Here is an 18,281-nt window from a genome sequence, read left to right on the forward strand (position 1 = left end):
ACCGATTATACCGGATATAGAAATTTGAATTTTGTTTCGCATAAATGTTTGAACCTGGAACCAGTGCAAAGAAACATTCCAAGAGTTTCAAAAATACCTGATGATGACTTGTGAAGCAGGTAGAAAACATTCGTAGGATAATAAATATTACTTCTCGGAAGCATAAGGTGTTTGAGTCAAGGTATTCAAAGAACCTGAGTGTTTATTAAATTAAAATAATTAATTGTCTCATTGAATTGGGTGAGCAAACAAAAAGTTTACTTTCAACGAATTTAATAACATTGCAAGTCAGATTTTGTGATGCTGTGAACAAATGCTTATTATTGCCCTATTTTACATGACAAGACACTTGAATATCGAACATTAGATAACGTTTAAAACTCCAAATAAGTAAATATGTTTTATAATGACTTATGACTTTATTTTACAACAATAACTTTTTTGTTACACAATCCCATGCACTGTACATTTAAATAATAATGAGCTAATACTACATTTGATAGATGACATGAATAAGTTAGCCAAAACAGACTTGTGGCATCACCAAATTCTCCACTTTTACTTCTTGTAAGTAACTTTTTCATTGCTCACCTAAGAATTTATTGTAATTTAGTGTTAATATGATTATTTTCCAGGTGATTTTTGAGTTAATAATAATAGTACCATAGAGCTTTAATTATCTGAATACCGATCAACCGAAACATTGGTTCACCAAATGCGTTCAAATTAGCAAATTCAAATTTCCTCTAGTGCTGTGGCACTGCAGCACTCTCCCCCTTCCTGCCAACCTAAACTGTAGGCCTACTTTAATGTACTACTTTATGTAAAGTATGTAAGATATATATTTGTAAGACTTGTGATACAAAATATATACCTGTACAGTACAGTTTTGTGTTTAATATATTTTTTCATAAATGATCAGTTATCCGGACAACCCAGCCCAAATTGTTTCAGATAATTGATGCTCTACTGTACATCCAGTTTTTTTGCAGTGATTAATGTATTTTTTTAATTAAATTCAATAAGTTGGACATTTTCTTTTCACAGATTTTGAACTTTATCATCATATTCCAAGCAAAAATTTTCATTTTGGTGGAAAGATGGGATCAAACATAACATCATTAGTTTTGAAAAAAGTATTATAATTTATTGTATATGTGATTTTAATGATTAAAGAAATGGTTTATTTTGAATATGTTGTTTTTGAGATGAAAATACTAAAATGCAGATTTTCTACAATTGTTTTTAAATTCATTTTCTTCTTTCACAATTTGAAAATCCAAAATAACTATTTTATTATATATAAAGTAGTCATCTTTGATTATTCAATTGTAAGAGAATAATGAAAAATTTTTATATTTTAAAATCAAATAAATCTAAAATAAAGTAGAAAATTTATTTTCTGATAAATTAATTCAAGACATAGTCTTGAATTAATAAATAGTTTAAAATATAATAATTATGAAATTTCTGAATTTGTTTTAAAATATTTCAAGGGTTCTCAACACCAACTTACAGTGTGTTCCTAAAACAGGCTTCTCACTTATTTTGAAATAAATGATAGCAGTTTTAACAGCGATACAAGTTTAAAGATGCATATACTCATATTTTATGAATATTGGGAATTGGCAGTCTTGATTATATCTTTATTTCATTCAATTGTTTATATCATCCATTTTTCATCTCGTGAAGATTATTATTGTACTGTACTCGACAAAAAGTTGCAATCACCTATCATGTTAATTGTAATTTAGTACCTTAAATTATCTATGATGTTATTCCATGAATTTGTTGTTATGCTTATTCATGTAAAATTTTTTGAAAGGGATAGCACATGCTTTATTAATCTATTTTCCTCTGTCAGTTTAAAAATGATGAGTGACCACAACTTTTTGTCAGATATATTAATAGTACTATACATAATGCATATTGATCAAAAATTTAATTGCAGATTATGGTGTATGAATAGTGATCTTGAGATCAGTGTTATAGATGTATTAAGAGTAATATATATATTGATGATAGCTCCAATATGTTGTCTTCATTGCATTTTAATTGTTTTAATGGCAGGTTTAGTTTTTGTTTGGTAGGGCCTGACAGCTGGCTTATCCTGGCAAGGTAATCATTTTGAGATTATCAAATGTAAGTTCTTGTTTGTGCTGTTAAAAGGTTAAAGTTATTATCTTTAAAATGATATGAGGACAGACAAAGGCATGCTCAAAATTTTCCAGGGGAAGGCAAAGCTTGGAGACTAATAATTAAGTCAATAAATTTCTATATAATTATTTAATTTTTGTGTGTTTTTTTACAAGTAGATTATAGAATACAGTATTTCATCCATACAAAAAGACAGACAAAGCATCCTATGGTTGAGGATGTAAGGTTACATATCTCAGTCGCTTTCACGATTATAATTTGTGGAATTGTTCACTCAATCCCCGGGAGGGACAAGTGCCCAGTTTACCCTCCTCCCTCTGCGGATGCTCATGAATCTGAAGTTTCTGATACAGTATTTAAAATCAAAAAATATTTCTATATCATAATTAATACAAGAACATACAAGTAACTTCATATTTTCATATTAATTCATATGCCTTTATGTCCCTTATTTTATACAGTTTGTTATATAAATCTACTAGGACAGATCTTATTAATAGAACTTATTGTACTGGTGTTCGGTTTCTGCAATTGAGGAAACTTATTCAGAGAAAACAAACAATCTTTATTGTTCACCTGGTATTTCACCTGTAAACACTTTGTGTTTTGGACCTTCTTGGTTTACAAAAACACAGTGCTAAAAACAAAATTTATAAAAATTAAAAATTTACAACAATTCAATATATGAAGAGTACCCGACAATAATATATAGATTTTAGCATGACTTACAATTTCTCTTTTGTTAATTACTTCAATATCTATATAAATACACAGAAGAATTTCTATCGTAATACCACAATACCTGTATAAAGTTAAAACATGCATTTATACAATTACTGTATTACTTTTAAAAGGTATTTCACATAATTGTGCTGCAACAGCAAATGATGAAAAACATTTTTACTCCCTTTATGAATGTTCCAGTCTATTACTCCTGTGGCCTTTCTCTTATAGTTGTGATATGAGGTACAGTACATCATTTACTATTTCTCTTAGAAAATTTAAAAAGTTAAATAAAACTTTATGTATCTGTTTTTTTACAAAATTTTTCATATGATGTAAAAATTGTGAATCTTAGTAGAAAAGTGAACTAATTAGTCTGTTTCATACTGTCTAAACATAATTTCTGCTGCACTTGCAATAAGTCTATTTGTTCTTAAGAACTAAAATTGAACAATTTGTAAACACAGTTGATTCTTTATTAAAATATCCTCATTCTTTACATCAAATAGAAGAATGAAATGATACAAGAAAAATGTAGAGGCAGATTGGTCTAAATTTCAATATAGGTCCTACTTTTATTCTTTGGTGTGGACATCAGTCTCATTATACTCTGTTACAGGCATGACATCAGGTAAAATCTTTTTCAAATGCGGAAATACATTAATGTCCCGAACATGTGAGTTAGGGTTTGGAATTAGCGTTATAGAATATAAAAGTAAAATTTGGAGGGAATTGAATTTGCCAATTTTGAGTTACATAACTTCAAAGTTACCAAGTGATTATGAAACAAGATATCAACTGCTTCGTTTTACTTTCTTGGATGTTATGTATACATAACAAGTATTGGATCGTGTCAAATTTTACCTTCCAAGTTCTTTGCAAATCTCCACATTTTCAGAACAGAACCCTAAAAAGTCGAAAAACAAGGCAAAAATTCCATGGACGTGTGTGTTGACGTCTAATTCATTTAATATCTCAGGATGGGCAATGATTAAGAAATAAAATTTGGCATGGTAGCTTGTGTATGAGGGACATTGATGCTATTAAATATTCATGGTAACAAGTCAAGTTTTTTTTAACACTGCCCCGCCACCATATCGGTGGGTCCGATAGAAAGAAGGAACTTTTTTTGTGTTTTGTTAATCTCTTTCTGGCCTGTGGGCACTAAGAGGTCCCCTTTTAGCAAGCACAGTATGGGTTTGGCCAGGCCCAATGGGATGGCGTGTGGCAAGGGACAGTCTCAACATATCCAGTCAGACCACTCCTTGTCCGGATTCAATCCTGGGTCCTCCAGAGCGGTAGGCTGCCATCTATTCCCCCTGTCTATTTTAAGATATGTTCAATAGAATCAATAATCGAAATTTGTAAATGTTATTCCGAAAAGATAAGCAATTAGTTAAGGTAGATTTGACGACCCTTCATTAATACTAAAACCGAAGCAATTATTTTCTTGATTCTTCAAGAACTTCTACCTCCACTCCCCCACTAATTGACTACAAAAATCTACTAAACACTGATAATTGCGGGTTAGACCCTCGGGTCTGGCCACGTGAAATTTTCTGAAGTTTCTTCGTGCTTCTATCATTTAATTATGGACCAGTTTCCTACTAGAAAGAGATAATTATAGAAAGTTCCTCATTTGTCCTTCCGAGAAGCATCTATCCCTGCAGATCGTCCATTATTTTGTTGTTTTATTTGATCTACCCAACTAACAGCTGCTAGTGTTGCCACCTTTTCAAAATCGCTGACCCGGACAAGAGGTTAGGTTTGCTCGAATAGAAGTTCCTGACGCATGCGCAATGTCATTTTACAATGCGAAGAATAACGTGCATGCAAATCAGTTACAGTGTACAGATAATTTAGCTCTATTTGAGACGTGTACGATCGTACATAAAAGGGGCCGACAAGTTGCTGCGCGCCACACGTCGGCGTTAGACTAACATGGCAGAATTGCAGATGAGGAAAGCATAGTAAGGCTATAAACTTCATATAAACCGGGGAGGAGACGAAAGAAAGAATTGCAGATGAGTTTCAGTGAGTGTGAGTTCTTTCGCCGTTAAAATAGTATAAATTTGTAAAAATATTTGCAGGAACTTTGTTTCATCGTAATTTCACAATTTCTACGAAATTCCCGGACAAAATTAATAGTTTACCCGGACAGCGAGTCAATTCCCGGACTGTCCGGGTGAAAACCGGACGGGTGGTAACACTAACAGGTACATCCAATGAATTTGCTTAAATAATTTTAAGAATCTTTTTTTAGTATCTACTTAAGTAATTTAGGATAAAAATGTGTTTAATACAAGCGAAATAAAAATTATCTTTTGTAATAACATACTGTACTGTATTAACAAAATTGAATAATTTTATGAATAGAAGAATTGCATAAAAATTTACAGCAACCTGAATTTTATAATACTTTGTTAAATATGAAATTTCGTAAATGCGAAATAGTGCAAATTCTTTCTACTACTACAGGAAATACTCGTTAGTTCGAAATTCAGAGAACGAAATATTCGAGACTTCGAATTATTCTAGATTCAAGGTCCTATATTCTAGGACCTTGTCCTAGATTTACATACAGTATTTCTGTACAATATACCAAATGCCAGGTAACTGATGTAATTTATCAAGCAAACGGAATACGGATATGTACAGTACAAAGAACGCTATTTTCGTTTATTAATTAATAATTAATATAAATGTGAAGCTAAACAGCGCGTGTACGGTGAGAACCTCACAGGTTTCCAGATAGGTTTTATAAAACAATAAAGCAGATTATTCGAAATGTACCCCAAATTATTTTTAACGTACGCATATGACAGTTCGGACAGAATTTCCACTTCGAATCACGAAGTAGCAGTATTTCGAACTAACAGAATTCCCTAACGTGTAAATCTTTAACCGCTCGGCCATCCTGCCGACGTTATGAATGAATATCGGAAACGTTAACTTTTATAATTAAGCAGTTTAATTGAATAAATATTTTAATTTTTTTGTTTTAATTTTTAAAAATCTTATTTATAGANCGAATGAATATAAATGAGTATTTTTGGCGGATATTGGGCTATAGATATCGCTGGTGTGTTTTGGTTTAATTTGATAATGTCGGAAATCTGTTTTGGTTCGGGTTAAGATTTGTGTTTGGCCATTCGGTGAGGAATATCGGTCGAAAGGAAGGAATTTTTTTTCGAGTGAAAATGTAGGAAAAAAGCGATTATTCGGGAGAAGATGGTCTCCTTCCTCTTTTCCTTTTTTCTCTTCATTTCTTTCCTCGAAGGTAACGTGATCTGACTATCATTTATATTGACTTCTCCATCATTTACTCATTCAATTCTCCTCCTTAATTTCTACAAATATACAAATTCTCCTTTTATTCTAAACTAATATTAAATTTCTTCTATTTGCGTAAATAACGACCATCTTTTATTTTTTAATATTCTATTCAATATATGCGAATAAATATTAATTCGGATGTATTCAAAAATCTAATAAATTTCATTAATTTGATCTAATAAAATTAATTTTTTAATTAAATTATTTCGATTATTTCATTTACCGTTTATTTTTATTGTAATTTTTACAAACTTGTTTATTTTATTTTATTTACACTTAACAAATTAAGTACATTTTGTAATTGCTTTCCTCCAGAAGTAAGTGACTTGTACAGTATATTTTGATATATATAAATTAATTTCATTGAAATCTTAATTATATAATTAATAATGATTTGTAAGTTATTTGTACAAATAATTAACTTGGTACCGTGTCGAAAGAAATGATTTATTTTTACTTGAGGTACCTTTGGCCGTGTGCGAGAATTTCCCAAATGTATCGGCGTTGCCCGAACCGTGGCTTCCGGGCCGGATTTGGCTCTCGAGTGTATTTGACGCATTGCTTATAAATTATAGAAATAACCCTCTATCTCGGTATATGTGGAATATACAAAATATTTGTGGCCTACCTACTTATACTTGCGTATGTCTTGCCGATTGAAAAGTCTGGGCCCCGTTACCATGTGTCGTCGTCTTCCCAGATTTTCTTAACTTCTAAGTCTTAAAATTTTCAAAATGTCGTTTGTTTCCTTCTAGCGATAATTTTATGCAGTAAACTAGTGACGGGCCCCGAACTTAGTTCTTGGTATTGTCGTTTATTTAATTATCGTACCGGAAGAAGTTATTGAATTGATGTTAGCTGAGGCTCTAAACTCTAATGCAGAGTGAAAATTAGTACTGGTACATATGTTAATTGTTTTGAGTTATAAGTTATAAAATTCTTATTAAAGAAGATACAAAACTTCTGTTAAATATTTAAAGAAGCATCTGTGATAAGGCATTTCTCTATGTTCATTTATTCTCGTTTTACTAAAATTAAATTAAATGTTACGGTAGGAGTCTGGCCGTAATGTTTGATTAGTAATATTTATCGAGGTGTTTGTATATCTAATTTTACTAAAATCATTTATTGTGTTTGCCTGAATCTGAAATTCTATTCATTTAAAAAAACAATTAATTTTAGGTGTTGTAAATCTGTTAAAATATATAATAATTGGCAATTAATACAGTAGTTTTTGTTTCAGATTAATATTCATAATTATTTGTATATTCTTTTAGAAAGAGAAACTAAAAATAAAAACACTTTAAATTAAATCGTGTTTAATTACGTTCCTAATTAATTTACATTATTTTTCCATTTTTTATTTTTATGTAACCTTTGAAAAAGTTTGTATTAAAGCTTTGAACAAACAGCAAGTTTCAATCAACAATAATAATTTCTGCTTGTTAAATTTTTTTTATTGAAAGAGGGAATATTGACATCTTTTTCAGATAATGAAGTTAAGATCCTAATATTACACACAAAACAATGATAGCAAACAGAATTCCATTACAGAAATGAATTGTGAAGTCTAAAAATGATATGTGCATACAGAATGACAATCAACAGTTGAAAATAATGTTTTTGTTTTATGTATAAATATGAATTGATTTCCTTTTTTATAGAAATCACAGAATTTATTTTAAGATTTTTTGAAAAACTATTAAATAAAAGATCAAACTTATATTTAAATGTAGAATTTCATTTAATGTTAGATACTATTTGAATTTTTCATTACAGTTCTTCCAGTTATCAGGCAAGTAGAAAAATTTATAAGTAGATATGAAAAATAATAGTTTCTATAGAATACAATTTTAAAAATTGTATTCTCTTAGAACAATTATCTTATTGTAAAAATTATATTTTCCGGTTTGTTTTTAAAATTATAACACTTATTGGTATGATAATAGATTAAAGTATGGTGATTTTCTCACCATTCATTCAATTGTTTTTTAACAATTGCTTTGTTGAATGTATATAATTTCTTAAAGTTAAACTGTTTTTAAAATTAGTTTAAATTTGGATAAATTTAATGAATTTACAAAGTTTAGCATATTATTATTATATTCTTTAGCACAATATAAAAGGAAGGAATCTTTAAATTTGAGCTTTTGCACAAAGACAAATTTAAAGATTTTTTTATATATATTACTAGTTTTGCAAAGTAAGAAAGATTACTTTAAGATTAACAAAAGTTTGTTAATCTTAAAGTAAAAAATATATCATATAATTTCAAAATCTCAAAATATATGTAAAATACAGATGGCGCTGGAAGTGGCGGTTGAATCGTATGGGAAACGTGATGTGAGCATATTCGTTCTTTTTAATGTAAGTAGATGTCACCTAGAAGAAATAAGTTATATCGTAGACGTTTTCGTAGTGTACAGAATGATATTTTGGCTGTAGATGAAGATATTAAACCGGCGTATATTTGGGATGTTTACAACGCTACGTCGCAAGAAGTGAAGGAATACTTGAATGAATTACACGTGGCTTCCATCATCCATAACCCTTTACAAGTACTAAGAGTGAAAGATACATTAATGGTCACGTGGCCAATTCGTCTTGTTAATTACTTGCAAAATATAATCGTAGACGACGATTGTGCTTTCGTCGACATCACCAATAATACCGCTCCGTCTGTATTAAAAGAATATAAAAATTTACAAGCCATTGAAGATATGGTGGAAAATGTGATAAAACAGTTAAAAGAAATAATAAATCTGTCTCTCGATTCTGAATTGGAAATTATATGTGATACTAAATGGAATCTTACCTCGTTATTTGGTATTTTATCTGGATATCCAGTTGTTTATTGGTATGATTGTGAAATGGAAAAAAGTACGTCCATTTCTTGTCTGTTTACGTCCACATTGAAAATTTATCATGTCTGGGCTAGTATTTCTGCCGGAAAACCAAATCACAGGATATATTCCTTTAGCATTCCGGAAAGTCTGGTCACGGAGGTCCGTTGCCATGTTTCCGCCTGGTTCGACAAGCTCGTTTCTAGAGTGAGAGACACAAATGGTGTTTTTGAGTCTCTACAACTCACACGCAAGGTGACGGAACTATATTCTGTAGCATTGTGATAGATTACATTTTGTATACGGTATTTTTTAATTTAAATTTATATATTTGGAATACAGAATTTAATAAATGGTCCTTATTACATAATGAGAAAATAATTCATTTTTTAATGTAACTTTTATGTACCGTTGGTAATGGTAATCTCTGTTTGTTATATTTTTTCGAGAAACCTGGTCATCCAGATAATTTTATACATTCTGTTAAAAGTTGTAGTCAAACTGTTGTACCATCAAATACTTTTTAATATAAGAAATAACTGTTTTGTAGTCAAGACCGAGAAAATTATTTGTATTTAAAAATTAAATATCGAGCATTCGAAACAGTCGAAATAACGTAAAACTTGGAGACTGTCTACAAAAGTCACATTAGCAAAAATATTATTTGATTTGATATAATTGTGTTTTTTAATAATTTATGTAACAAAAAACATACTTGCGCAACTTGATAATGCCTGGAAATTTCAAAATATTGTATATGTAAATTATTGTATACATAGTCATCTATAGTATTATAATGTCAAAATATATAAGTATTTAATGCTATTGACAAGTACTCTAATGCCACAGGATGCTTGTAACATTCCATTTACAATATGAAGTCTGTGCTATGTGAAGTGTTAAAAAAAAATTATATAAATATATGTATAGAGAGAGCAGTTTATAATTTTTCACATATAATATCTGTATAGTGTAAAATAAATATTTTTTCACATATTTAAGAATNATTGTTATACAAAAATAATGTATTCTAGAGATTTTTCTTCTTGCATATATAAATTTTATCAAAAAAAAAAAGCAAAGAAGTTTTTAACGTGTTGCAATCAGCATTCAAATTTTGTAAGATTATTATTTGGATGATGATGATAATTGTTCTTATCTTCTCTTAAAATATATTTGATTCTGGAAGATTTAATCAATGATTATAAAAAATGACTTGTTTCGTAATGAAATCACTTAATTTATTGAAGAGTTTAAGTTTATTGATCTTTTTGTTTTTAAACTTTTCTGTTCTTTATCACCGCATCTCTGATTTTTTGAAGAGAATGATGATAATGAATTGAAAAGGTGCAAAATTATCCAGTATTTAATTTAAAAAAACTCCATCAAACTTACATTTAAGTTTAAATAATGTGTTTTGTAATAATATATCATTTTTTTTAAAGCAAATTAAGTTAGTTTATTTGATTAAATATTTTCAGGCAAATATATCATTTTTAACAGAAAATAAGCGAAAAAAAAACAGTGTTAAAATCACATATTTGAAGCCTAATACACTAGAATGCATTATTAAATTTTTCATTAAAATGAAAATATTACAAACAATTATAATGATGTAGGCTATGATATACAGTGGAACCTCAGTATACAACCTTAATCTGTTCCTGATGTTTGGACTTACACCGAATAGGACATATACCAAACCAACCTTTCCCATAAGAAGTAACGTAAACGATTAATCTGTTCTCAAGTAAAAAAAATGGCGTGCTTTAAACACCTCGCTTTTCTGGCTAGTTCCTGGTTGATTCTTCATGAGATCAGCATGTATCTTTTTAGCTTTCTCGCAAATAATTGCTTCTGTTGCTACTAGGTTTGCCTTATGTTTCGCATTTTTAATGTCAGTTCTGATATGCTGTTGCCAGCACACTGTTTTTCAGTTATCTAAAGCAAAAGCAATTTCTCACATGATCTAACATCTTCGATCACTGTTTAGAAATTGATTTAACCCCTTTCACAACGTTAGTAGATTTAATAATGTCTTTACTTTTTAAGAATGTTAATATCGTTGTTCTCGGAATATGGCATGCAACAGTTAAATCTCGAACACGCATGCCACCTTCATATTTCTCAATAATCTCTTTTTTCAGTTCCATTGTGATTCTAGTCATTTTTTTAGTTTTCTGTTGCTTTTCCATTTGCCTTTTTGCAATTCATCATTAATAAAACTGATAAAATTTTACTTACAAATTAAAATTAGAAGAAATTTAACAAAGTTATAAATCGTGGCATCGCAAACGTTTAGTCTGGCCTACTACACCGATAGTGCTACTTGTTCATAGATGGTGCATATAGTTGAATTAAGTCGTGTACCGAACAAAAGTCATATACCGAGCAAAATTTGTTTCGTCTAAACAGGACGTATTCCAAATTGGACATATTCTAAAGCAGATTTATACCAAGGTATCACTGTATTATACATATTACGAGGGCTGTTTGGAAAGTTCGCGGCCTCAAATAGAAGAACAAACAAAATAATGTTAAAACTTTTTTTATTTTTCAATGTAATCTCCTTTGTTAGCAATGCACTTATTCCAGCGATGTTCTAGCTTTTTTATGCCATTTCAATAGGTCGATTTGTCAAGGTGTGCAAAATACTCGTTCACTTCAGAGATGACTTCTTCATTTGAGTGGAATCTCTTTCCAGTCAAGAATTATTTTAAATTTGGAAAAAGGTGGAAGTCACTGGGGGCTAAATCAGGTGAGTACGGTGAATGTGGAACTAATTGGAAGCTAAGTTCGTTTATTTTTTGTTCAGTGATTCTGGTATTCTCGTGGTGAAACAGAACCTTCTTCTTCAAGTGTGGACTCTTCGATTTCTTTCTTCAGTTTTTCCAAAAGTATACAGTAATAGACAGCATTGATGGTCTTTCCTCTTTCTAGGTAGTCAATAAAGATGATTCCTTTAGCATCCCCAAAAAACCGAGGCCATCACTTTCCCCGCTGATGGAACTGTTTTTGCCTTCTTTGGTGGTGGCGAACTGGGGTGTTTCCATTGCTTCGACTGTTCTTTTGTTTCAGGAGTGTAGTAATGGATCCACGTTTCGTCAGTAGTCACAAACCGACGCAAGAAATCCCGTGGGTTTTTCTTGTAGAAGTCCAAACACTTCTTTGACATCAAAGTGCGAACACGTCTTTGCTCAGCGGTCAGCAGATGCGGCACCCAACTTGCTGAGACCTTCGTCATACCCAAATTTTCGGTTAGATGTGGTGCACTCGGTCGACAGAGATGCCTGTTGTCTCAGCTATCTCACGCGTTTTCAAACGGCGATCTGCTAACACCAAATCGTAAACTTTGTCGATATTTTTTTCAGTGACAGCAGTTGACGGCCGTCTGCTGCGAGGGTCATGTTTCACACTCTCTCTGCCAGATTTAAAAAGGGCTGTCCATTTTTTCACAGTGGTTTACGAAGGAGCAGACTCTCCCAAAACTTCATCCATGTCAGCTTTGATTTGAGATGCGGTCATCCCTATTTTCGTCAGGTATTTTATGACTGCACGAGTCTCCGTCTTCTCCATTTTTGACAAAGCATGTGCACATTGACTATCTGCTAAGCTGTCATGGCAAAACTTTACGACAAATCAAGCGGAAATTGGTATCGTATCTTTAGCAAGGATGGCTGAATTATTCCCACCAAAAATTAAATTGATTGCAGCGCCGCATATAGGCAAGGCCGCGAACTTTTCGAACAGCCCTCATATATTATTGTTAGATATTTGTTGAATTAAATATTGGATATTTTTTATTATTTAATTAACATTTATTTTTTATCTATATTATTTAATTCATTTTTTATCTGAAAAATTTTATGGATCTGAATTTATTATTCATAGCTATACTGCAAAGATAAACTGTTTGGAAAGTTGAATGTTTTCATATATTATCTCAGTTATTAAACATATAGTACATTATATTTAAGTTATTTTTATTTATTAACAAATACTAAAGTTTCTTTATTTGTATATGATTCCTGTTACATAACAAATTATATTTTATATCAGCATAACCATGTTATGATAATTAAACTTTATCAAATAAAACTTTATCAAATCAAACTTTAAACAGAAATAAGTTTGAAATGTAATTTTATTTAATAAAGTAGTTTCTGAAAAATAACATTTTGTTAAACACACACTATAATATGAAAATTGATTATTTCAGTAAGTAGATAAAAATGTAAACTGTAATTTAGTTATATATTTATTAGATAATGTTGAAAAGGCAATTTATCTTTTCTCAAAAACAAATATACAAAAATCACTAGAATTCAGCCAATTAATTTTTGATCAAAGCCCTTCTCTGGATAAGAAATTGATTTTGTAAAATTTACAATTCTGAGCATAAACAACCTTTCCAATTACTATAATATGATAAAAATGAAAATCACCTTTCTTATAAAGTAATACAAATAAATAGTTATCTTGATTTTTCAAGTACTTTTTAATATTTCTATCAGCTTTGTACAAGGGCAGTTTTTTTCCAAGCTCTTATGGTGCATAAAACAAAGACAAATGTAAATAACAAAATGAATTTATTACCAAAAGTTAGGTATAAGCATGGTTAAAACAATGTAGTTAAGGCCATCTCAATTCACTGGCAGCAACATTCTATGACAAGGGGATGGAAAAGATCGTCCACAGATATGACAAATGCCTCAATCTTCATGTTGATTATGTCAAAAAGTAACCATGTTTGTACCTAACTTTTGGTAATAAATTCATTTTATTATTTACACTTGTCTTTGTTTTATGGACCATCAGAGCTTGAAAAAAACAGCCTATGTATTATTCTTGACATCACTTTAATATTGCTATATGGAATTTTTAATAAATATATATTTATAATATATTTTTTTAATCACTGGATGAAGAAATATAAAACATATTGGTTGTTGTGATCCTATTCAGTTTTAAAACATTTAAATGTTAAAATTGTTTGTGTGAAACAAATGTTTTTCATCACTTAACCTACAAGAAGTAATAAGTCTGTAAAATTAGCCAACCTTGGACTATGTTAAGAAAATGTTTTTAAATTGAAAAAAAACAACAGTTTTTATTATTGAAAATAGAAATTTTTTAAATATATGCTTAAACATCTTATGATAATGTATTAAATCTTTTAAATAATAATTATCTAAATATAATTGAAGATGTAAATCTGAAGTATCTGAGCTTTTGGTTTTTTGTTTTACAGTTCATTAAACCAAGTATATTTTTATTAAGCATTATTATATTACTTACTAAACAATTTAAATTATTTTTTCAATTATTATTAATTGTATTACTTTTAATCATATGAGCATTAGGACATAAGAATACATGAATGAAAAAAGATAATTGAACACTGAAGAAATTTAAATATGTTTTTGAAATTTGCAAAATAGAATACAATTCACATAATTTAATTGATATTTAATAAGATATTTTTACATTTGTATGTGTTGTTAAGAGTATTAAGTTAAATAATAAATGTAATGAAAAGTGATATTGATAAATGATTGTAAAATAATTATGGCAATTAAAAAAACTCAAAGCATAATTAATATATTGGTAATTGCTTAAAATTACTATCTTATTGTCAAAAATGTATAAAATCAACATAGGTGTAATTCTGAATTTATTATTAGTATTATAAACTAAGTATAAAAGATAGAAATATCATAATTATGAGAATATCAATAATTTTTAATAGTAGTCTAAAGATAATTCTTTATCTTCCTTATTATTTTACTGGAAAATAATAATGTATAAGAACTACAGAAACTTTAATTGACTGTTTCTCTGAATTATAGAATTATAATCAGAGTATAAAATTGTAATTTTTATTTTATTTTTATATAGCCATACAGAAATTGCATGTTGACATTTAATACATTATGAGAATATCAATAATTTTTAATAGTAGTCTAAAGATAATTCTTTATCTTCCTTATTATTTTACTGGAAAATAATAATGTATAAGAACTACAGAAACTTTAATTGACTGTTTCTCTGAATTATAGAATTATAATCAGAGTATAAAATTGTAATTTTTATTTTATTTTTATATAGCCATACAGAAATTGCATGTTGACATTTAATACATAAGCAATAAATTAAAGATTTTTAATAATTACCAATGCTAATAAGTGAATTCAGAATAATAATTATGCACTTTTATAATATTTAAACTGAAATAAATAAAATCAATACAATTACAACAGGAATATATTAAAAACTTGTAGTATTGATGACTTATTTTATTCAGTCATTGCAATAATTGTTCCAATGTTTGAAAAGTCCTGTACCCAACAAGTAGGAATTGAAATAGTTCAGGGGTGTCCAACAGTTTTTGCCCCTGGGCCGAATTGGAAAGAAAACTTTTTTCACGGGCCGAACCAGAGGCTGCCCTAGGAAGATTTTGAGGTGGTGCGACATCTCATTGTGGTGTCACCCCGTAGAGACTGAATTGTAGATAGAGATTACAGATACATTTTTCACATTATCATGCTTCATCAACATTCTACACAGTACTTATGAGATTTGTAATGGAGGGTTAGGAGGGTTAACTCTGAATGCACAGTGAGTCGTTGAACTTTTTTTTTTTTTTTAGGTGTTAGAATTTTTCATCGACCTATTCAAACTTCAGTAGCTAATATTGAAAGATTGATCGCGGGCCACATAAATTCATTAGATGGGCCATATGTTGGCTATGCCTGAAATAGTTGCTTTTATTCTCGTAATGCTTTTGAAGCTTCCTAACTTAATTTTCAATATAGTTGGGATGCTGTAAGAATATCAATGAATTAATTAAACTTCTATCATCTTTTATTATAAAATAACTGTTACATTTCTCTTACCAAGCTCCAAATTAAATAAGTTTAAAATGACAAATTCATGTAATTTCTAATAAATTATTTTTTAACATGAAATTTTACAATTATATTAGTGTTTGACTTATAGAAATTGATTAAATATAATTATTTAAATTTAAGATAATTTGATATTTGAATAAAGAGAAGTTTTAGTTAGAATTGACTTTTTGAAATTTTATTTTGCATGTACATTGTTTTTCAAAAATAGTAGATTATCTTGAATTTTTGGAAATGTTTTTGTTTATAGATTAGGAGCTATCTATATATGTTGTCATTAACACCCAGAGATGGAACATAATAATGATGAAAATTGATGACAGGAAGGGCAATTACATGAAGACAATCCCTCACATCTGTGTTTTTGTAGCTTTCATACTTTAGATAATTTAACAAAATAATTAAAAATCTTGGGTTTGACATTAAAAGGAGCACAATATATTTCTGCCTGATGCCATGTTCTTCCTGAGATGATGTATGAAATATGGATTTGCTCTTAGAGAGAGGGAGAGGTGTTGATATATTTTTTAGTACAAGATTAAACCTTCAGGTAATGTTAACATTACAATTGTGAGAAGTCAACAATGATTAGGGATTAAATTGCAATACTTTCTTATTCTCATATATATTTCTACAGAATTTTTCTAAAATGTGTAATCTTAAATTTTGAAGCAATTTGATTTAAAGCTGTCTTACTGCTGAGTATTTTCAAATATAAAAGATGTTTGAATGCACTGACTAATGGCACCAATGAGTTACTGGATACCATTCACAAACACTATTGATAACACAGGTCTACAGCAAAAAAGCTTCAAAAACCAAAGTAGCCGAATATTTGCTAATTCAAGGGTGCTGAATATGAAAATGACAATAAAAATGTTAACTTGGCTCTAGTTTTTAAGATTCCAAACCAAATATGTCAAATTTTCATTCTTAAATGTATTCCTATACAGCTTGAAGTACAGTCGACCCCCCTATAAGACAGTAGATACGTTCCATTCTTTAGGAATCTGATTTCTTACGAGTCCTTCCAATCACAGCCCGACACGTGTCAAGTTTACGGACTACAGCTGTTTGAAAGGTTTTCTTCCATAAAATTAATCGATTCTAGACTAATCCGACTCAACATTTCCAAAATATGTATATTTTTTTGGAAATAATCCGTATAAACTATGCTATAAACAAAAAATTGTGGGATTACTTANTAGTTAGAATTGACTTTTTGAAATTTTATTTTGCATGTACATTGTTTTTCAAAAATAGTAGATTATCTTGAATTTTTGGAAATGTTTTTGTTTATAGATTAGGAGCTATCTATATATGTTGTCATTAACACCCAGAGATGGAACATAATAATGATGAAAATTGATGACAGGAAGGGCAATTACATGAAGACAATCCCTCACATCTGTGTTTTTGTAGCTTTCATACTTTAGATAATTTAACAAAATAATTAAAAATCTTGGGTTTGACATTAAAAGGAGCACAATATATTTCTGCCTGATGCCATGTTCTTCCTGAGATGATGTATGAAATATGGATTTGCTCTTAGAGAGAGGGAGAGGTGTTGATATATTTTTTAGTACAAGATTAAACCTTCAGGTAATGTTAACATTACAATTGTGAGAAGTCAACAATGATTAGGGATTAAATTGCAATACTTTCTTATTCTCATATATATTTCTACAGAATTTTTCTAAAATGTGTAATCTTAAATTTTGAAGCAATTTGATTTAAAGCTGTCTTACTGCTGAGTATTTTCAAATATAAAAGATGTTTGAATGCACTGACTAATGGCACCAATGAGTTACTGGATACCATTCACAAACACTATTGATAACACAGGTCTACAGCAAAAAAGCTTCAAAAACCAAAGTAGCCGAATATTTGCTAATTCAAGGGTGCTGAATATGAAAATGACAATAAAAATGTTAACTTGGCTCTAGTTTTTAAGATTCCAAACCAAATATGTCAAATTTTCATTCTTAAATGTATTCCTATACAGCTTGAAGTACAGTCGACCCCCCTATAAGACAGTAGATACGTTCCATTCTTTAGGAATCTGATTTCTTACGAGTCCTTCCAATCACAGCCCGACACGTGTCAAGTTTACGGACTACAGCTGTTTGAAAGGTTTTCTTCCATAAAATTAATCGATTCTAGACTAATCCGACTCAACATTTCCAAAATATGTATATTTTTTTGGAAATAATCCGTATAAACTATGCTATAAACAAAAAATTGTAGGATTACTTACTGAGTGTGCACCATTCGACATTGCCGTTGCTCAAGCTTGTTTTCGTCGCGGAACAGC

At 29.7% G+C, this 18,281-nt stretch overlaps 2 protein-coding genes across 4 annotated transcripts in view; both read left to right on the plus strand.

The window, feature by feature from the left end:
* The first annotated feature begins 5,978 nt into the window (after positions 1-5,978).
* Positions 5,979-18,281, plus strand: part of LOC111637098 (nephrin-like) — a 105,564-nt gene continuing 93,261 nt past the window's right edge. For all 3 annotated transcript variants that reach the window (XM_023382510.1, XM_023382508.1, XM_023382509.1), the window contains exon 1: positions 5,979-6,160. In XM_023382510.1, the coding sequence (XP_023238278.1) occupies positions 6,112-6,160 (49 nt within the window). In that variant the 5' untranslated portion in view covers positions 5,979-6,111. The remainder of the gene's footprint in view (positions 6,161-18,281) is intronic.
* Positions 8,525-9,675, plus strand: LOC111637099 (UPF0739 protein C1orf74 homolog). Its single transcript, XM_023382515.1, has one exon. The coding sequence runs from the start codon at positions 8,592-8,594 to the stop codon at positions 9,342-9,344; it is 753 nt and encodes a 250-aa protein (XP_023238283.1). The 5' UTR covers positions 8,525-8,591; the 3' UTR covers positions 9,345-9,675.

Source organism: Centruroides sculpturatus, unplaced genomic scaffold (genome assembly GCF_000671375.1).
Source record: "Centruroides sculpturatus isolate CEXI.00-Female unplaced genomic scaffold, Cexi_2.0 scaffold924, whole genome shotgun sequence".
Lineage (NCBI taxonomy): Eukaryota > Metazoa > Arthropoda > Arachnida > Scorpiones > Buthidae > Centruroides > Centruroides sculpturatus.

What these genes read in the sequence shown, in the direction of transcription:
- LOC111637099 (XM_023382515.1), top strand. Translation starts at nt 8,592, where the DNA reads ATGTCACCTAGAAGAAATAAGTTATATCGTAGACGTTTTCGTAGTGTA.